The 22,404-nt window shown below is 34.6% G+C and overlaps 2 protein-coding genes and 2 long non-coding RNA genes across 5 annotated transcripts; 2 read left to right on the forward strand and 2 right to left on the reverse strand.

The window, feature by feature from the left end:
• The first annotated feature begins 4,557 nt into the window (after positions 1-4,557).
• On the forward strand, positions 4,558-8,659 carry LOC111396060. Its single transcript, XR_002702928.1, has 2 exons — positions 4,558-7,869; positions 7,982-8,659. It is a non-coding gene; the product is annotated as an uncharacterized LOC111396060 (long non-coding RNA).
• Positions 8,660-9,523: 864 nt separating this feature from the next.
• On the forward strand, positions 9,524-11,069 carry LOC111396061. Its single transcript, XR_002702929.1, has 2 exons — positions 9,524-10,283; positions 10,396-11,069. It is a non-coding gene; the product is annotated as an uncharacterized LOC111396061 (long non-coding RNA).
• Positions 11,070-11,792: 723 nt separating this feature from the next.
• LOC111396062 lies at positions 11,793-16,096 on the reverse strand. Its single transcript, XM_023022331.1, has 4 exons — positions 15,944-16,096; positions 15,772-15,849; positions 15,580-15,684; positions 11,793-12,074 (listed from the first exon to the last, which is right to left on the reverse strand). Exons 1-4 carry the CDS (start codon positions 15,944-15,946, stop codon positions 11,997-11,999), a joined length of 264 nt encoding a protein of 87 aa, XP_022878099.1. The 5' UTR covers positions 15,947-16,096; the 3' UTR covers positions 11,793-11,996.
• Positions 16,097-18,838: 2,742 nt separating this feature from the next.
• Positions 18,839-21,686, reverse strand: LOC111396063 (S-adenosylmethionine synthase 1). 2 transcript variants are annotated; one of them, XM_023022332.1, is made up of 2 exons: positions 21,526-21,686; positions 18,839-20,354 (listed from the first exon to the last, which is right to left on the reverse strand). In XM_023022332.1, exon 2 carries the CDS (start codon positions 20,345-20,347, stop codon positions 19,175-19,177), a length of 1,173 nt encoding a protein of 390 aa, XP_022878100.1. In that variant the 5' UTR covers positions 20,348-20,354; positions 21,526-21,686; the 3' UTR covers positions 18,839-19,174. The 2 variants fall into 2 exon arrangements, with proteins under 2 accessions (XP_022878100.1, XP_022878101.1); XM_023022333.1 differs by having other exon boundaries at positions 21,487-21,577.
• Between the last annotated feature and the right edge of the window lie 718 nt (positions 21,687-22,404).

The following is a 22,404-nucleotide window of genomic DNA, read 5'->3' on the forward strand; positions in this document are numbered from 1 at the left end:
TTAATCTCCTTTTCTCTCACCATCTTAAGGGTATCCGAGAAATCAAATTGGAAGCAACAGATTTGGAGTTTCCGCAAGAATAAACTCTGCCGCTCGGAAACTGGAACATCCCGGAACATAGGTAGATTCTCAATGGTTCCAGGAAGAGGAACCACTCCAGACGTGGCAGGAAGTTGCTGAAATTGGGATGAAACAGGTAGTGGGCCACCACGGGAGGCATGGTTTACAACAATATTGGATGTAGAGACAGGACCGGAGCTCCGTCCGGTCGGAGCACAGACATAATCAACAGCGGTGCCATCCGATTTTGCCACCTTACGGTGGCCTCTCTTCATGATTTTATTGAACATCTTCCCCCTCTATAACAATTAAAACCCTAACCCTAAACGCCACATATGCATGTAGATACAATACATGTTGTATATATAATTAATTCACGTGTAACAAAATCTAAATCGTGAGAAGCAGTACCCAGAAAAGGAGATTAAATTGGACTGAGAAATAAAAATGTAACTATGCAATAAATAAATGGATCTAAACGCGTAATTTCCCGGGAGCGCATAGATCGCCGGCGACTGGAATATTCCGGCGATCAAACCGGCGAGAGAGAAGGGAAGAGAAACAAGATAGCAAGTATAGATATAGATAAATACATACATATATTCGTAGCGAGAGACGAAATTAGGGATTTTACTGGTGGAGGGAGTGGCGGAGTGTGTGGCGTACAATACATGTAAACTAATTATTAAATGCGCCCTTTTGACATTTCCTGGAAATTGTTCCCAATTTTTGATACCATAATTTTATTTCTTTTTTCATTTTATTATTTTTCTTCTTAACTTTGGTTATGTGACTTATGTCCATTTCATTAAAGTTAAATTTGCATAAATATCGTTTCATCTTCACACGTTTTTCTCCATCTCGTTAAGCCCCCGTTGACCTCCATTAAAATCAATTTTTTGAAAAAATAAATTTCAAAATAGTGATTTTTCGAATAATATGTAGTTAAAAAGTTAAAACAAATTTTAAATTTATATGAAAAATATTTTATTGTATGAATGTGAATTTGAAAATGAGTTTAATTTAATAGATGTCAAAGAGGTACTAACATTTGCTTTGAATCTTCTTGGATTGAACATGATCCAACAATAAAATTTAAAATACCCGAATGATTCCAGTATCTTCTTTAATTCTACGTTGATTCCGGTGGTTCACTGGCAATGGCAGGGGCTGTAGTTTCGATTGCCTTTACCTTCTATTTGAAATTTCAGTACATATATCTCTCGTAAAACTATCTTGTTCTAAACACCAAGATCAATGAAACTATTATGTAATAATAGTAAAACACAATCTACAACATTTTCCTGCTGAACATGTTAAATCTTGTTCTTCTCTTGTAAGCCCCTTGGCATCCATCGGCTTTAGTGCCTCTTTATCAATTGGGCTTGCAAAAGCTCCAAATTAGAACAATGTAGAGTAGTATTTGAGGCCAAATGTTTCTAATATTATCACGAAAAGTAATCGCCACTGCATACCGAAGCAGTACCAGATGATTAAAAAGGCGATATAAAGAGAATTTGGAAGGAAAAAGACCAAAAAAGGGTGAACGTAAGCATTAAAGGTCGAGGGAATTTATACTTCGATTTTAGAGATGTAGCTTGTTGGGCTATGATGCCAATTTTTTCTTAGGGCAATGATGATAAGGCTAAGACCCAAAACTATTTTCTACTAAGACATGCAATTACCCCATAAAGTCACTTGACCAAGTTATTCAAGCCCAATGCACTAAAGTCGTGTGTTAAGGCGTGGCACTTTTACTTTGCAGCCTCACACGATTTCTTCTTTGTTTGAGTCATTTGGAAAATGACTGTTAGATTGGAATCTGATCAATGGTTGGATGTCAGCCTATTCATTAGTTTTTAAGATTGGCGCAGTGTGTGTATTTTGTGACTTTCCCTCTTTCCTTCTTGTTCATCTTCCAATCTTTGATTGGAAGCTGGTTTTCTTTTATATTTTTTGTGTAATCTTGATACTCGTGGCTTGAAAGGAGGTGATATGAGTTAATCCGTCCTTGTCGCTTCCTTTAATTAATAAAGGGGTGCTTGAGGATTTGAGTTAGAGTTTTGGTCACACAAACGGATACAATTCGTTTTATTTTGAGCCCGTTGAAATATCTTCATTCTTGATGCCTTAGATGTATCTTGAGAAAGTGATAAAGTAAATCATGCTTTTTAAAGTTTCTGTAATTTTTCTCAAGTTTAATGAATGTTTTAGTTCAATATTTTGTATAGCAGTGGTATCAGAGCCATTCGATTGGCTATTCTGGGTAAATGTTCTAGTGATATACGGTCGATCTTAAGAATATTGGGGGTTGTAAACCCTAGATCTGGTAAATCTGAAGCGGATTTGAGGTTTTTCTTGGGGAAAAATATTTTACGGTGTCGCGATTTGTCTATCTCCGATTGTGTGGACTGTTGTTTTGGTGAGATTTGTTGGTGGTCAAGTGAAATGACCATTACCTTGGTTTGCTCTCTCAAATCCTATTCTTTTGTCAAGAGCCTATTATTTCTTGACTGATATCCATTGATTGATTGTCTCTTTAGTGTTGTGGATAAACTGTTATATACCTATTTTAGATTGCAATAGCTTTGCAATTCTATATTTCACATTTTTTTGGGGAACTTTCTACAGAATACTTCTGCCCTCCACTCTGCCTTTACCTGAGATCTTGAGTCTCACGAAATCCTGGTAGAGCTGAGCAATTGATCTTCAAAAAAATTAACTCGTGTTGACTAAGTTGGGTACATTCACTTTCTAATGCTACAATTACATAATTCTATCTCGTTGAATGTATGCTATCTAAATGTAATGTGCATGTTACATGAGATTCATCTCATAAAATTGTGATCATGTGTACTCAACTGTTATTTTTTTAGAGGATCTTTATTGTTTTGCTTGCATATCAGAATCTCTATCTCTATTTGCCTAATGTGATCAAACTTCTATCTCTAAGTATGATTAGTTTGATTGATAATAGGACTACTACTAGTTTTGAACTTGGGGTCTTTAATTGAAAATGAGACTTTCCTATATAGCAACAGAGATGAGGGGGTTTTAGTCCAACAGAAAGTATCTAAGGCTATAACTGGTGAATTCCCAGCAACAATGACTATTGATCAGAGAGCTGAATATGATGAACTTGTGTATACCTCTATTATCCTTCATTTGTCTGATCAAGTGTTAAGGAATGTACGAAAACTTGATAATGCTAATGCCCTATGACATAAACTTGAAGGTTATATTTAGCCTAGTCTTTACCTAAAGAACTTTTCTAGAAAAACTGTTCCTCCTAGAAAAGTTCTTTAGTTTTAAGATTGATTCATCCAAAGACTTAGATGCTAATCTTGATACCTTTAATAAATTGATAAAAGATACCGCTAATGCTAAGGATAAGATATCTGAATAATACAAGACAGTTATACTTCTTAATGTTGTACTACAGGCATACAAAGATGTCAAAATTACCATTAAGTATGGTAGGGATACTTTGACTCCTGATGTTGTTATAAATTCTTTAAGAAGTAAGGAATTAGAACTTTAAAACTAAAAAATGTGGAAAGGGATTAGAGTACCTGTTCATGAGAGGTAGATAGTTAAATAGGCAAAGTAATACTCCTGACAAATCATAATCATTCAGGAAATAATAATAGGAAGAAATTCAAGAGTAAGTCAAGGTTCAAAATCTAAATCAAGGAATAGAAAGTGTTGTAGTTGTGGAAAGTAAGACATTGTATAAAAGATTGTCAAAATAAGAAAAATAAACAAAGAGATAAGAAAATAGATGAGGGAAATTTGATTGAACCAATTGAACCTAACACTATTGATGTGTATAAAGTTACCCGACAGTTTGATATGAAATTGGCAAGTTATGTTGATAACATACAGCATGTCCATGAATGGATTTTGGATTTAGACTGCAACTTTCATATTACACATGAAAGGTCTTGGCTTCAAGATTTTAAGAAGATAAGTGGTAAAGATGTAGTGATAGAAAAAATGACATTGCATGTAATGTTGAGGGATTAGGTAATGTACCTCTAAAATTTAGAGATGGCTACATGTATACCCTAGAAAGAACCTGAACTCAACAGATATCTAATTTCAATGGGAGAATTAGATGATCAATGGATATGTGGTAGGACTGGATATGACATGATAAAGTGATTAAAGGATCCCTTGTCATCTTCAAGGGAGTCAAGAAAAAATGGAATTTATATTACTAGAGCTGAAATAATGCTTGAGAATGCTATTATAGTATTTAGTGCTGACCCCGATTCCACCTTAAAATGACATAAACAATTAGGTAATGTGAGTGAAAAAGGCCCCAATATTTTGCACAAAATGGAGGGTGTTTGGAAAAGATTTAACCCTTATTTAAGCCCCATTTTGGGGGAGAATGCACATTGAATAGTAGATTGATGGTGAATATGTAGTTAAAAATTAAGAATTTTTTTTTTGAATTTTACGTGTAATATTATTTTATTGAAAAATATGTGGTTGAAAATGAGTTTTCAGAAAATGAATTTCTAGAAGGATGGGGCTCAAACAAGGGCTTAATATCAAACTACCCTTTTGCAAGAACTCCCCATTTGGAAAACACCATAGACTGTATTTCAATTCTAGAAAACATAAAACCACTTCTCTACTAAAATATGTTCACTCTGATCTATGGGATCCTGCCTTCACAACCACTCAAGGTGGGAACAAGTATTTCCTTTCAATAATTGATGATTTTTCAAGAAAAATGTGGGTTTTTCTTTTAAAACATAAATCTGAAACCTTTGAAAAATTCAAAATTTGGAAGGACGTAATTGAAAATTAGACGTTAGTAAAGATTAAAGTCCTAAGAACAAATAATGGATTAGAATTTTGTAATTCTAAATTTGATAAATTCTGTGAACAAAATGGAATTTTGAGACACAAGACTATCCCATACACCAATAAAATGGGGTTGCTAAGAGAATGAATAGGACCTTACTTGATAATGTTAGCTGCATGTTTCTGTTCACTATATTCCCATTCAAACTAAAACAAAAAACTAATGTGTTCAAGAAGAAAATCAAATTGAGACTAACAATCCCGGCCAAGAAAACGAACTGAGTGACTATCAATTGGCTAGGGATAGGCCTAGAAGGAACATTAGAGAACCTGTTAGATATAATGATTGTCTATCCTTCTCTGTCCTGTCATACCAAGATCTTGCTCATAAAAGCCTAAGACCTATAATGAAACTGTGAGTTGTAATCAATCTAACATGTGGGAGTCTGCCATGAGGGAAGTGATAAGTTCTTTAATGAAAAATAAAACTTGGGTTCCTATTCGAAGACCCAAAGATAAATCCATTATTGACTGTAAATGGATTTACAACTTTAAAGAAGGCAGTTCTAATAATGAGTCTTTAAGATTTAAGGTCAGACTTGTAGCTAAGGGGTTTACACAAAAACACGGTGTGGATTACAATGAAAATTTTCACCTATTGTGAAAATACTATTGTTAGAGTCTTACTTGCATTAGTTGCTCATCATAATTGGGAACTTGAACAAATGGATATATAAACAGCTTTCTTACATGGCGATTTAGATGAAACCATTTACATGTTTCAACCTAAGGGTTTTGTAAATGAATCCAAATCTGACTATGTGTGTCTACTTTAAAAATCTTTATATGGATTAAAACAATGACCTAGACAATAGTATAAGAGATTTGATAACTTTTTCATGACTGTTGGTTTTGTAAGAAACTCTTCTAATCATTGTATTTATTTTAAAAGGAATTATAAATACGTTATATCTATTTGTCTATTACTATATGTTGATGACATGCTCCGAATTGGACTTGATTTGAAACAGATAAATGATATAAAAGAAGTTTTTAGAACTGAGTTTAAAATGTAAATTTTGGGTCACGCTAAAAGGATACTTGGGATGGACATTGTTAGAAAAAGATTTAAATCTATATTAATTTTGAAACAATCTGTATACATTGAGAAGATCTTATCTAAGCTTTACATGCATGAATCAAAATCTATTTCCTTGCTTTTAGCTAGTCATTTCAAACTTAATAAAAAGCAAGGCTCAATTGATGAATCTGATATAATATATATGGAAAAGGTTCCCTATGCTAATGCTGTGGGATCTATTATGTATACTATGGTCAGTAATAGACCTGATGTAGCTCATGTAATCAGTACTCTAAATAGGTTTATAGCCAAACCTGGTCCTGAACACTTGGAAACTCTTAAGTGGCTTCTTGGATATTTGAAAGGCACATCCCAATTAGGATAAGTGTTTGAAAACTGCAATAAAGTAGCGATACTAAAAGATTTTGTTGATGCTGACTTTGCTGGTGACAGAGACAATAGAAAATCCACATCTGCTTATATGTTTAGTTTTTGTGGTACTTGTGTAAGTTGGAAATCTTAGTTGCAGCTCATTGTTGCTTTGTCAACAACAGAGGCCGAATGTGTGGCAGCCACAGAGGTTATAAAGAAAGCCTTGTGGCTCAAAGGGTTGTCATTTAAAATTAATATGCTTATTGTATCTGTTATTGTCGATTCTAATAATCAAAGTGGAATACATTTATGTAAGAATCCTATTTTTCATGAAAGAACAAAACATATGGATGTAAAATTGCATTTTATTAGAGATACTATCCCTATCTCTAATGAATATGTCTTTCTTGAAAAAATTCCAATACGGTTCAATCCATCAGATATAGGAACAAAGGTATTGTCTCTTTCAAAATTTAAATCATGTTTGGCGCTTTTGAACATTAATACTAGTTAAATTTTGGCTTGCATGTACTACTTGGTGTCAATTGGAAGACAACAATTATGGCTGAAAATCCATTGGCATCAACGTAGAGGTTGTGGGCTGTGATGCCAATTTTCCCTTGGGGCAATGATGATAATGTTAAGGCCCAAAACTGTTTTCTACTAAACACATGCAATTGCCCAATAGCATGACCTAACCCAATTCCCCGAGCCCAATGTACTAAAGTCGTGTTTTAAGGCCTGGCACTTTTACTGTTGCAGCCTCACCCGATTTCTTCTTTGTTTGAGGAGTCATTTGGACTGTTAGATTAGAATCCAATCAATGGTTGGATGCCAATGTATAAATATTGTTTTTGCTACCCTATTCATCAGTTCTTAGGGTTTGCACTGTGTATGTATTTTGTGACTTTTCCTCTCTCTTTTGTGTTCATCTTTCAATCTCTGATTGGAAATTGGTTCTCTCGGATTCTTTGTAGTAATCTTGATACTTCGTGTACTAAAAAGAGGTGGTGTGAGTTAATCCGTCCTCGTGGCTTCCTTTAATCAATAAAGGGATGCTTGAGGATTTGGGTTAGGATTTTGGTCACAGAGATGGGTACAATTCGTTTTGTTCGAAGCCCCATTGAAATATCTTCATTCTTGATGCCTTGGATGTATCTTGAGACTGATAAAGAAACTCTTGTATTTTTTAAAGTTTCTGTAATTTTTCTTAAGTTCAATGAATGTTTCAGTCCAATACTTTGTATAACATAGCCAGATGAAAAATGCTTGAGTATGGTAAGGTCCTTACCTTGGTCCAGTGGATTGAACATGTATTTCGTGCAAGAGATGGGCTTCCGAGGATTTACTCGAGCCCGAGAGGGTGATGATATAGGCGGCAATTCTGCTGGCAATTGTGTTGATTTGATTCTGAGAGGACTTTTAATCACTGCTTTGAATTTTTTTTGCTCTTCCATGCATAGGTTCTTGTTTGATGACAGGCAAGAGGAGCAAAGACCAGAATAAGCACAAAAACAACATACTCAATCCTAGTAAAAGTAAGCTTGTTTTGAATAAGAATTATGAATTATGATTATAAGAAAACCCGAGTGATACTTACAGTATGCTGTAGAAAACGTTGACCTCATTTTCAAGTTGAATCATTGGTAGAAACACGATTTTTGACAGCAGCTGGAAGCCAGGCTATTAGCAAATAAGGGATTGGCATCATTTCCATGAAGAGCATGGTAAAACTGTCATAATTGCACAACTTAAACCAACAAAACCTTTTGAAAGACCACTCTTGCGGAAATTCTTAACGCAAGTAATCAAAGTCTGTGTTTGCAAAAGCCCATGACTGGCTCCAATCCATATGTGCAAGCACATTTTCCGTGCAGGGGGTTCTGCAGCCCGACCAATCACAACTAACCATATCATGAAGTAGTCGAAGAAGTTTCATTAACAAGCCCAGATATGATTCCGAGGTTCCCTCCCAAGTCCTTGAAGCTCACTAAGTTAAGCGATGTCTGAAAAAATCCTAACGAAGACTTGATGTCATTAAGAGTATACACCAACTAAGTATGTTGCACCATTTACGCACATTATTAGGATCGAAGCAAAGATTGGGAACCATCAACTGGACAGCATGCGGAATCTAAAGCCCACTGTCCGTCTCCAAAAATCATCACCACCACTGAGATTAGCCATTGTCGAATTTCTAGTTATTTTAATCCTTTCGGTACATTTAACAATGTAAGTAAACGACGTGACGTTAGTTATTTGTATATTGATAGGAATGAGTCAATTTATTAACGCTTCATCTATTCATAATAGAAATGAGATTATACATAGCATTTCTTTTTGAAACTATTCAATCATCACATAGGCTTGTAACACTTGAATGGACTTTCACGGTATATTCCCATATATATATAAAAGAAAGAAATTAGAACAATGCTAGGTGCAATTTCTCGTTTGTTCATTGCAAAAATCACAAAAAATAAAAATAAAAAATAATAAAGAAGACCAAATCAAAAGCTGCCAACGCAACATTTGGAACACTTCTATAAGGTACTTTTTTTTTTTTTTCAGCTCATTGTTGCTTTGTCAACAACAGAGGCCGAATGTGTGGCAGCCACAGAGGTTATAAAGAAAGCCTTGTGGCTCAAAGGGTTGTCATTTAAAATTAATATGCTTATTGTATCTGTTATTGTCGATTCTAATAATCAAAGTGGAATACATTTATGTAAGAATCCTATTTTTCATGAAAGAACAAAACATATGGATGTAAAATTGCATTTTATTAGAGATACTATCCCTATCTCTAATGAATATGTCTTTCTTGAAAAAATTCCAATACGGTTCAATCCATCAGATATAGGAACAAAGGTATTGTCTCTTTCAAAATTTAAATCATGTTTGGCGCTTTTGAACATTAATACTAGTTAAATTTTGGCTTGCATGTACTACTTGGTGTCAATTGGAAGACAACAATTATGGCTGAAAATCCATTGGCATCAACGTAGAGGTTGTGGGCTGTGATGCCAATTTTCCCTTGGGGCAATGATGATAATGTTAAGGCCCAAAACTGTTTTCTACTAAACACATGCAATTGCCCAATAGCATGACCTAACCCAATTCCCCGAGCCCAATGTACTAAAGTCGTGTGTTAAGGCCTGGCACTTTTACTGTTGCAGCCTCACGCGATTTCTTCTTTGTTTGAGGAGTCATTTGGACTGTTAGATTAGAATCCAATCAATGGTTGGATGCCAATGTATAAATATTGTTTTTGCTACCCTATTCATCAGTTCTTAGGGTTTGCACTGTGTATGTATTTTGTGACTTTTCCTCTCTCTTTTGTGTTCATCTTTCAATCTCTGATTGGAAATTGGTTCTCTCGGATTCTTTGTAGTAATCTTGATACTTCGTGTACTAAAAAGAGGTGGTGTGAGTTAATCCGTCCTCGTGGCTTCCTTTAATCAATAAAGGGATGCTTGAGGATTTGGGTTAGGATTTTGGTCACAGAGATGGGTACAATTCGTTTTGTTCGAAGCCCCATTGAAATATCTTCATTCTTGATGCCTTGGATGTATCTTGAGACTGATAAAGAAACTCTTGTATTTTTTAAAGTTTCTGTAATTTTTCTTAAGTTCAATGAATGTTTCAGTCCAATACTTTGTATAACATAGCCAGATGAAAAATGCTTGAGTATGGTAAGGTCCTTACCTTGGTCCAGTGGATTGAACATGTATTTCGTGCAAGAGATGGGCTTCCGAGGATTTACTCGAGCCCGAGAGGGTGATGATATAGGCGGCAATTCTGCTGGCAATTGTGTTGATTTGATTCTGAGAGGACTTTTAATCACTGCTTTGAATTTTTTTTGCTCTTCCATGCATAGGTTCTTGTTTGATGACAGGCAAGAGGAGCAAAGACCAGAATAAGCACAAAAACAACATACTCAATCCTAGTAAAAGTAAGCTTGTTTTGAATAAGAATTATGAATTATGATTATAAGAAAACCCGAGTGATACTTACAGTATGCTGTAGAAAACGTTGACCTCATTTTCAAGTTGAATCATTGGTAGAAACACGATTTTTGACAGCAGCTGGAAGCCAGGCTATTAGCAAATAAGGGATTGGCATCATTTCCATGAAGAGCATGGTAAAACTGTCATAATTGCACAACTTAAACCAACAAAACCTTTTGAAAGACCACTCTTGCGGAAATTCTTAACGCAAGTAATCAAAGTCTGTGTTTGCAAAAGCCCATGACTGGCTCCAATCCATATGTGCAAGCACATTTTCCGTGCAGGGGGTTCTGCAGCCCGACCAATCACAACTAACCATATCATGAAGTAGTCGAAGAAGTTTCATTAACAAGCCCAGATATGATTCCGAGGTTCCCTCCCAAGTCCTTGAAGCTCACTAAGTTAAGCGATGTCTGAAAAAATCCTAACGAAGACTTGATGTCATTAAGAGTATACACCAAGTATGTTGCACCATTTACGCACATTATTAGGATCGAAGCAAAGATTGGGAACCATCAACTGGACAGCATGCGGAATCTAAAGCCCACTGTCCGTCTCCAAAAATCATCACCACCACTGAGATTAGCCATTGTCGAATTTCTAGTTATTTTAATCCTTTCGGTACATTTAACAATGTAAGTAAACGACGTGACGTTAGTTATTTGTATATTGATAGGAATGAGTCAATTTATTAACGCTTCATCTATTCATAATAGAAATGAGATTATACATAGCATTTCTTTTTGAAACTATTCAATCATCACATAGGCTTGTAACACTTGAATGGACTTTCACGGTATATTCCCATATATATATATAAAAGAAAGAAATTAGAACAATGCTAGGTGCAATTTCTCGTTTGTTCATTGCAAAAATCACAAAAAATAAAAATAAAAAATAATAAAGAAGACCAAATCAAAAGCTGCCAACGCAACATTTGGAACACTTCTATAAGGTACTTTTTTTTTTTTTTGTACATACGATTTTTTCCAAAAAATTATATATAGGTCTTTATTTCTTTCATATGTCAAATAATTTTCTAAAAAGTTCAATAGAAAAATATACGCAGCTCCATATTCCAAGTTTAAAATCACTACAAATAAGTTTGGCATTGTTTGGCATATTACCCTGTATGGAAAAGCTAAATAACATTATAAATTGGTTGTAAGCAATACTTAACCTTGCTAAATATTAGATTTTTAGTAGGTTTCAATAAAAGTTGATGAAATTTATGATCAAAAAGTTGTAAATCCCATGAAATATGGAACTAAAATTAATTGTTGATTTTACTTAAATTTATCATAATTTTAAGCTAAACCAAACAGGGGCTAATATAATTGGATTGTTTCACTTAGCTTTTAGTGTTTAACAGCATTCTGTGATTGCCTTTCAAGCAGATAGATTCCACAAACGGGGAAGATAACATATAGGTAAGTCCTGATTAGAATCTTACAGGAAGAAAGCACAGATCAATTTTTCTTGCATCAGTCAAATCTCAATAAACTTCATTGATTAAAGCAATCTAAGAACATCCATATACTTTATGCTTATGGCATTCCATCAATTCGTTTTTCTTTTTCTTTTTCTCCTTTTCAGTTTCCAAAGGAAAATCTACATAATATTTTCCTTAAATGTTCATACACAGGAAACTCCAAACTTCAATCTTGCTTGACATCATCCACTCCTACAGATTTTTTTGAAGGATCTGGGGGTACAATGTTCTGTTCTCCTGCAACCTGTTGATACATAGAGTTGTAGCCCATTAACCATTTGGAAGAGTTGTGAAACTAAAAAGAAGATGGAGTAGAAATTGGTAACAGATACCACAAGCGGAGAGGAAACACCGCGAATCTTAATAGTGCGAGCTGAAGAAAGAGGGGCTTAAACTAAAATCGTTTTAAACAATTCACAGAGCAACACCAAACAAAATAATCATTGATCATATTAAGTTGCAGCAAGAAATGGTTTGGGTCTAGGATGAGTGCATTTTAAAATTCCAAAAATATGTAGTTGGAATTTTTTGTTGTCAGTAATCCGATGATAATATAATTCTGTATGGTTTTTAGTACATTTAAAGGAAAAATAGTATAGAAATACCATTCATTAACGGTAAAAAAGAAAAAAATAACAAAAGAGGAAGATTGAAAGGCTGGTACAGAAGTAAATATATACCATTTAAAGGCTTGGCATTTAGGTAATGAAGTTGAGAGGACTAACTCCAGAGTCCCAAAAATATGCGGGGGCAAGAATAGCACAGAGCAGAACTGGAAACAAAGGATTTCATAATTGTAGATTGTTGGTTCTAAAGCCTAATTCAAAGAAAACTTACAAATGACTTTAGCCAGCCGTCACTTCAAATCTATAGACACTATAGTTGCAATTTTGTGAACTGGCCAGGGTACCTATATCTCATTCAAGTGCAAAAGGACTCCATTCAGGTCCAGGATAGCGAATTTCGGGCCCATAAGTTTTAAATCCATTAAAGCATACAGCAGCAAACCATGAAGGTACAATTACGTCCATTTTGCCCTTGAAAATTTTAGCACAGGTTGTCATAGGATATCCACATTTCCAGTTCACCATCAACAATTTTTAGCACAGGCTGTTCCACAGTGCATACTATTTGATTGTTGTGCCTTATTTAGTCAAACAAAATAATACATCTAACCCTCAATTGGTGGATGACTTACATATACAATTGCAGCATGTCTACATAGACTTGCAGAGTTTTATATTGGTATCCACATTGGCCATAAATTAAGTTTTAACTTTAAAACAGAAAAAGGAGATCCTATGAATGGTTACCAAATTATGCTACTCATTTTCTAAAAAAGTGGACATTGGCTGTAAGCCTATTTAAATGGACTCTGGCTACAAGCCTTATGGATCTTCTTTAATATAGCCCCTGTTTGGCCTCCATCATAGTAAGGTTTTGAAGAAAATGTATTTTGAAATAGTAATTTTTTGGAGAATGTATGGTTAAAAAAGAAGGAATTGTTTAAGGTTTATGTGTAATATTATTTTATGGGAGAATGCGTGGTTGAAAATGAGTTCTAGAATAATGCATTTTTGAAAAATTGGAGCCCAAACACGGCCATGGTCTTATTGTTTCTCAAGAAATATATTTTATCTAAATACAAAATTTGATGACTCTTCTTTTCACTGTGAAGGACTTCAGTGATCCTTCAAATTCAACCAAACAAAACACACTCTATTCTTTAAGATAAATGGAAGAGCAGGCATTCGACCTCAATCGAATGCTCTAGTAGCAGCCAATCCACATTTTTGCTTTCAAATTTCTTGAACTTCCTTTTTTTTTGGGAGACCACTGAACTATTCGATTGCAGTTTGCATTTGGAAGTGAAATTTTCTCATACTAACATGCTATCAGCAACAAAAACTTTGATTTTATCAAATGGACACCAAGATGTTGATCCGTGGTAATGCCATTTCCTTGAGCTTTAGAAAAACAGGCAAAATTTAGAGAGACGGAGCAAACAAGTCGTAGAATGATAACGAAGAGTGGAGGGCATTAAAGAGAACAGGAACAGCACAGTCAACAGCCACAGATAATAGCACTGGAAACGGGGGAGAATGAGGGGACTGGTGCAGAAGGCATCATACTCAAGTAGGCAGATACGAACCTTAGTTTACATTGGACGAGATAGTGTTCCCGCACAAACGGGAACCTTGACACTTTGGCCGATAAGAGGATGCAACATGTTTCAGTCAGTATCCAGTTTAGTCATTTTTAACTCCCAGGAACAGGAAGATTGAATTTACAATATTTAAGTGCAGTAGAAAGACGAGTTTCTGAATAGGTAATCTGAAGGCCTAAATATAGCAGTACTTAACTAAAAAATACTATTTGGAAAGGCGGTAAAGGAAAAAAAATTTGGCGGGTACCCTGATTCGCAATGTTGTATTCAAGGTAGATCTACCTCTTATCCAACATTAAGGAAACTAAATATTTTGCAACTACCTCAGGACATACTAGTTATATTCTACAATCTAAACCTTTTTCTTCTAACTTGTTCTACTAGGGTTCATAATTTGGGTACAAAAGTTTCTTCAGATTTTCATAAGACACATGCTAACAATCAAACACTCTTCCCTTAATTTGTGCTTAATTGGTAACTCTAAACTTGTTGGCATTTATTTTATCTATTCTAAAAGACAAGTGAATTAATAACTTCCTTTTTGCTTGGTTTATAGTGTAGATAATTTTTCATTTGATGGCACAACACTCGGTACCAAAAATCATAGCTAGCTAATAGCCATTCTATAAGACTTGCTTTTTAACTTGATATGCACATTTTGATGACACTGAATTCTTGTAGGACTAAGGGGGTGTTTGAGCCACATTATTTTGGTAATAATGCATTCTTGAATAGTGTATTGATGGGAAATGTGTGGTAAAAAAATAAGGAAACTTTTTTGATTTACGTGTAATATTATTTTATTGAAGAATTTGTGGTAGAAATGATGTCAAATCACTGTTTAAGAATGCATTTTTTTGGAATAATGTGGCTCAAACAGGCTCTAAATATTTGGTCCAACCTAATATGATGTTATGCAATACATTTTTTACAAGTTTTTATGCTTATTAATGGTCAAAAATAAATAGATGTAACAATGAAAGAAAGGAAGTGGTAAAAAGGGATTTATGTAGCCAATCTTAAATTTATTGGAACATAACTTAGTTTAAGTTGTATTTACAGAGAATATTGACAAGCTTACGGTCCCAAAGTGCATTCAGTTTTAATTTAATTAATCTTATGAATCAACATGTAACAGGCCTTAAAAATAGCAGATCTCAAAGAGAGCTGCAATTACCTTGATCTATTTCAAGTTTTGAAATCGTGAATTATCCATGGCTAATTCCTAATTCCCTACAACTGTTGACAAAAATAAAGATGGGCTTATAAAAATTGCTAGTATAGAAAACTCTTGGCGTTACTTCGACGGACACTTCAAACACCTAATCCCCTAGGTTCATAATAATAGATATCAATTTGTGTTCAAAAATAAGTCTTTAGATAACATTTGCTCATGGATCACAAAATATGTCCTAGCATCTATATCTTCTAATAAAACTATTCACAAAGCAAACAACCCAAAAAAACTCACAAACCAACATTTTATCAAATCAACGACATGAAGTAAAGATATCAGAAAACAAAAATTAAAAATCGCAGTATATATGCAACATAAACGCACGCTCGTGCAAGTATGACTTACCGAATTGTTGATAGAGGTCTTATTCGCAGAGGGTTTATATGGACAAGCAGGGGGAACTCTCGCTGGCTTCCGATATTCCCACCCGAATAAACTATAGACCTTTGCCTAAAAACATTTTCTGAATAAAATTAATCTCTTAAAAATTGTAAACCAAAATAAAATTACATAATAATAGCCGAGGAAAAAACAAACCATGATCAGATCGAAGAGGACAGGCAATAAATTGACGATCGGCACAAGGAAGAGTGGTAACAAACACGCCAAGCAAACCTATACAAGTGTGTGAGATAGAGATTACTGATTATAGATATATAAATACAAAATGAAATTGAATCAAAGCGAGGTCTGAGGATTGAGAATTCACCATTTTTGCAGAGTTCAATTTGCCTGATTCCTCCCCTTTTCGTTTGCGCTTGGACGACGATTGGTTTATAATAGAATATGTTGGCGAGTTTTGGCTGGTTAGGAGCTTCTTTGGTATACGGAAAATTAATTTTTTAACTATTTCAATTGTTATTTTTGAATTTTTTTCGTAAAAACCACTTTATCTCTGATAATTAAAAAATTAATTATCAAAATACCTACCAAACAAACACTAAATTTCCAAATATCATATTTACTCCCCCAAATTTTGATAAAAGTCAAACACGACTTTGAAAATTTAAAAATATTACACTAAAGACTAATGTTGTGAAAGCTGGCCTTAGCATTCACCAAAAAGAGTTAAAGGGTCGAATGGTCGACCCATGCTCCAACCAGGGGTAAATTAATCAATTAAATGAAGAAAAAACAAAATTTAAGGATGATCAACTGGTTAAATATTTCAATTTTTTAGAACTTTACCCAATACTTTTAATTATCATTGATTTAGAAATTCATTTGAACATTAATTAATTATCTCCAACTTGTATACTACCACTAGGCAAATCCCCACATTTATAGTCTATTATTTTCGTACACTAGCCACGCATCAGAATAATTCTACTTGGACATAATTCTGTCCAAACAGGTCAGGCACCCTGTTAGTCGGGGGTGTCACATGCCCACCTATTTGGACAGAATCATATCCAAGTAGCAAGGCCCTACTCATCAGTATGTGTTAAAAAAAAACAATAATAAATAAAAAATTCACCCCTTTCATAGGTATTGTCAAAACAGGTCAATTACCTAACCAAAAACTTGACATTTCTTATGCATATTTTCAAGAAAGTATACAAAAATCCAAGATATACACCCATTTTATGATACTGAATACATTTATGATTGGACAAAACTTTTGAATCGAATCAGACCTGATCTGCATCGAACCGAACCGAATCGAACGAGCGATTCTTTTTAAATTAAATATCCGAATGGATAAATGAATTGAGAACCAACGTGTTTGATTATATTTTCGATTCTAAATCAATTATCAAGAAATCGAATAAGAACTTAATCTTTCTAATTTTATTAATTAATTTATTTTAAATAAATAAAATTATTTTATTTTTTTCTAAATGAATTTTCTAACTAATTAATTTAGCTAAACCAAAAATATAGCTTGTGTTTGGAGTCTTTGGACGCCATTAATTCAATCAGAATTAATTTTTTCCATCACGTCAAGTGGGGCCTACATTGTAGCATGTGAACGAGTGAGTTTATTATTTGTGCACCCTTTTCCATTTCTATCCCTATTTGTCAAATTTCTTGGCAAAATGTGCTTGAGTGTTATAGGTAAAAGAGAAAGTAAAAGATTAGAAAGGTACAACCTTTTGTCATTCATGTGTCAGATGGCACAAATATTGAATGCTCAAATACAACGGTCGGTAAAATTTCAAAAATGAGGTTAAAACGGATATTAAATAGGGCCATTATTACTCTATTTCTAATTTTCAGTTCAATCTCAACTCTATCGTAGTAGCGTTTCTATTGTCTAGAAAAATCAAATTGAAACTCGACTGTGCATTTCTTATTATTGTGAACTCGCTAGCTTCTTCTTGTTGTGATTTTAACATGTTATTAGTTGAATTAATGTAACTTTATAAATATTAAAAAATTTAATTATTATATGAAACTCAAGAGCCGAATAAAATCAAACATAACCCTAATAGTTTCATAGTTAAATTTGTACCCGATGGTTCCACTTCCTAAATATCAAAAATTCAAGTTACCATGTCCAGCCCTATATACATTATGATGTGATCTGGAGAAATTTTATTCTGGTCCAATTTTTTACTTTTGGTAATTTAGAATTTTTAGGACTCTATTTCCGATTTTACTAGATTTCTAGGTATTTTAGAATTTTATTCCATTTAAACTTTATTCTAGGTTTTTAGTATAAATAGGTTTATTTCTTTACGTTGTATTACAAGACTTTTGAGATTAAATTAATAGAGATTATTTCTGGTGACTTTATGCTTCAAAAATTATCGAACTTATCAGGATGATTTCTCGTGGCATTCAACCAATCAAAGTGAGATTCGTGGGTTGTGTAATCATAGGGTCAATGTATTCTTGTAATTGGTTCATTGTTTTACTAGATTTCTAGGTATTTTAGAATTTTATTCCATTTAAACTTTATTCTAGGTTTTTAGTATAAATAGGTTTATTTCTTTACATTGTATTACAAGACTTTTGAGATTAAATTAATAGAGATTATTTCTGGTGACTTTATGCTTCAAAAATTATCGAACTTATCAGGATAATTTCTCGTGGCATTCAACCAATCAAAGTGAGATTCGTGGGTTGTGTAATCATAGGGTCAATGTATTCTTGTAATTGGTTCATTTAATTTTCGGGTCGATCTTTAAATTATCCGGGTTAGATTCATTAAATTGTGTGATTAAAAGGTCCACATGTCCTATTGACTACGTAGGTTGTTTAATCCATCATTTTTGAGTCAAAATCCAAAAATCTTATTGTTTGAAACTTTCTTGGGTCCGATTTCAGTCTTCTGCGGGTTCCATAATGGTCGTTGCTACGTGGGTTCGCATCACATTATGTTTTCACCGCTTGTGGTAATGTGGGTTTAAAACCTCCGTGCAGTTTGAAGGTATAATGGTTGGGGAATCAGGCAATCATCTAGGACACACCAGCGTTTTAGTTACCAAGCATAGCCTCTAATCATGAGGGGGGAGTTCATCTGATCGAAAAGTAAGCAGGCGTAGGCCAAGTGCACAAGGTTATGAGCATAACCTGGAAAGTCAAGCCTGTGAATAGCACTTAAGAGACATCTTTTCCTCGAGCAAAATAAAGGGAAAAATAACGTATTTTCAGACAGTTAAAAACTAAATAGATGTGGTTCGATGAATACAAAAACCATGAAATAAAACAGAGTAATACATAGTATCACAAAACAAATAAGATGTTGCGAATAAAATATTTCAACGACTGGCTAAAGAACAGATACGAGAATATCGAAAAAGTAAAACAAGCGTATAACAAATACTTCAGGCTCCCAAATCCCTCAAATTCAAGTGCAGAAAACGTTAATCCAACCCTAGAACGAATCATAATGTTATTTATCTCATATAGCTCATTTTATTCATCTGCAACCTGTATGATTTGTATGCAAATTCAGTTTGCAGAAGTAATATCTAGCTGACAGCCCACTAACTCAAGCTTTAGGTTTGAGTATCTTGGCTGTCTCCCACGTGAAATCGGTATCCTCACGGCCAAAGTGTCCATAGGCAGCAGTCTTTTGGTATCTGAAGTTCCCTCCTCTTTTCAGATCAAGGTTGATGGCAATCATTCCAGGCCTAAAGTCAAAGTTCTCTTTTATAAGGGCTAGTATGTCCTTGTCCGATATCTTACCCGTCTTGTAGGTATCAACAAACACTGAAAGTGGCTCTGCTACACCAATAGCATATGAAACTTGCACTATGCATCGACGAGCAAGTCCAGAAGCCACTACACTCTTAGCTGCCTGCCTAACAATGTATGCACCACTCCTGTCCACCTTGGTAGGATCCTTGCCCGAGAAAGCACCTCCACCATGAGCACCCCAGCCACCATAGGTATCAATGATAATTTTCCTACCAGTGAGTCCAGCATCTCCATGCGGCCCACCAATAACAAATCGACCTGACGGGTTGAGGTGGAAGATTGTTCTGTCATCAAGGTACTGAGCAGGAATCACAGGCTTGATCACATGTTCTTTCAAATCCTTGGCTATCTGATCATTTGTAACAGTTTCATCATGCTGGGTTGAGATGAGAACGGTGTGAACTCTGATAGGAACCATGGCACCACCATCATTCTTGTACTCGACAGTAACTTGGGTCTTACCATCAGGTCTCAGCCATGGGCAAGTCTTGTTCTTTCTCACTTCTGTGAGCTTCGCCCCAAGCTTGGTGGCAAGAACATGAGTGAGTGGCATGAGCTCCGGAGTTTCATCTGTGGCATAGCCAAACATGTGGCCTTGGTCACCAGCTCCAATTTCTTCCGGTTTCTTTGTGAGATGACCATGAACCCCCTGAGCAATGTCTGGGCTCTGTTGCTCAATATTAACAAGGACCTTGCATTTGTCAGCATCAAGGCCAACATCAGCTGACGTGAACCCAATACCTCTGCAGGTATCCCGAACTATCTTCTCATAGTTTATGTTGGCTTTGGTCGTGATCTCCCCAAAGACCATGACCATATTAGTCTTTGTGCATGTTTCACACGCAACTTTGCTATCTGGATCTTGAGCTAGACAAGCATCAAGAATGGCATCTGAGACTTGGTCACAAAGCTTGTCAGGGTGGCCTTCATTGACAGACTCCGAGGTGAAGAGGAAGGTATCCATTTACAGTCTAAGCAGAATACAGAGAGACATAGGTTATGCTAAACATTCAAACAATTTAAAATGTTGCAAAGTAGAAATCTTCCTCGTGTCAGTTTTTTGATAAATTGCTAATAATTTTATGCACTTATATCTTAAAAACAATCGACCCATCTGATTTTAACATAAAGCTTTAACAAAGACGACTATAAAAACTAAGGTCTAACTCCATCTTATAGGGTAGTTTTCCTTACCTAAAGCCAACAAGATTTTATTAGATTTTTTCTTAATCTACAATAAAATAAGCAAAAATTAATCTCAGACATTCCCTGGTAAAATACTCATGCGAACACGGTTCTCTTTGTAAGGTTGATTCATTGCTCTGCTCAAATCAATTAGAAAACAGGAAAAAAATGTTTTGAGGTGTTCAAAATCGCAGCATGATACCGTGATATAGATTCATTCTTAACTTTAATTTTTGATCGTAGTAATTCCATTTCACATAAATACTGGAACAAAACAAGAATTCCCCATGTGCTATGGTAAAATTTTACCACAACAAGAAAGGGTGGTTCAGGAACAAACTCCAATTTTTCCATGTTGGACAAAAAGGATTTGTATCTTCTTCACCAAATTTATGGTCTCACAATATTACCCTCCATTGCAAAGGACATTATACAAATCATGAAATCATCTGCTGATCACTAGAGCAAATTTGCAAAGGTGTTGAAGTACAGATCCACCACAGAATCATACTGGTATATTTTCAGTTGCTAGCCTATATTTTCACATTATCATAGTATTAGTATATAGTATTAACTCTCGAATAAAAATTTAGTATCTTCGAATCCAGAACCTTTTCAAAAATACTAATATGAATTCTGACTTTAAACACGGAATGAGATCTGCATATAATGGAGCGAAAATATGAAATCCTATACGTCGAGATCCAAAATCAAACCGCATTTCTTCAATACTACAAATTGAATACTTTGTAAGCATAAATAGTGAATAAATTAAATACAAAAAATAATCCCAGAAAAAACCAATTCATAGACACTCAATTTTACACAAATAGAGGAATTCATAATCACGACGATGAATGTAACACATTTCTGGACAAAAACTCAAATGGATCTGATAATAAATGAAAGTACTCTCACCAGATCTTGAATCTATGATCCAAACTAGAGAATGCGTACCTTTGTATCACAAACTCTACACCAGAGTATGAAGAAATGCCGTGTGGTTTGAGGGAACAGAAGTAAGATACAGGTAATACATATATAGGCGGATATGGGGCTTGCGGTACGGGCGACTCGGTTGCAACTCCACTCCACCCCAGCAAACAACAACGACCCCTGTGGCTACCAAATTTTTTACCTACTTCGGTGGGTCCCAAATTACGAAGTTGAGTCTCTATAATGATGACAAGTGGCAAGATAAACGATGGAGAATGGTTGGTTTTGGTTTTTCTTCTGGCTGTCAGATTTTGTTCAAAGTTGAAGTTTTTGTCTTTTTGATGTTAACGTGTGCCCCGTGCTCCAAATAATGAATTTTTTAAACTTGCTAATAATGTACAATTTACACGTTTGTGGAATAGATAGCCTTGCACTATTTAGCTTCACTCTACCATAATCTTCTATGCTATTGTTGAGGATCGATTAACAAACAAAATCATACAAAATAAAAGAATTTTCGATATTCATTTAGGATCGATTAACAAATAAAACTTTTTCATAACGAAAAGAGTGGATCCCGAAATTCTGACCCCCTTCCGATAAAATTAAATTGTGGACTAGCTCTACTTCTTGCTTGAGTTTTTTTATATAGAGACAACAACATTATATGGAAACCATAATGTTTTATCAAATTTTACTGAAAATTTGATTTTTACCTAAATTAAACAAGGGCTAACTTATTATTGGAAAAATTGCAGCAAATGTTCCAAACCATTCAAAAAAATGTGTGCATTGGAAAGACCTCAAAAGGTTTTCATCAAAAGGCACATTTGTTGATCAAAGTTAGTGTTTAAACACAAATTGCCCAACTTCAAAAAGGGCAAAATGGTCTTTTAAATT

The sequence above is a fragment of the Olea europaea genome, chromosome 6, assembly GCF_002742605.1.
Source record: "Olea europaea var. sylvestris chromosome 6, O_europaea_v1, whole genome shotgun sequence".
Lineage (NCBI taxonomy): Eukaryota > Viridiplantae > Streptophyta > Magnoliopsida > Lamiales > Oleaceae > Olea > Olea europaea.

Bases quoted from the DNA above. Each gene is read 5' to 3' on its own strand.
- LOC111396062 (XM_023022331.1), bottom strand. The intron at 15,685-15,771 runs GTTTGTTTTTTC...AAATGTTTTTAG, and splicing joins TCCTCTTCGATCTGATCATG to GCAAAGGTCTATAGTTTATT. The intron at 12,075-15,579 runs GTAAGTCATACT...ATGTATCAACAG, and splicing joins AGACCTCTATCAACAATTCG to GTTGCAGGAGAACAGAACAT.
- LOC111396063 (XM_023022332.1), bottom strand. From the start codon at position 20,347: ATGGATACCTTCCTCTTCACCTCGGAGTCTGTCAATGAAGGCCACCCT.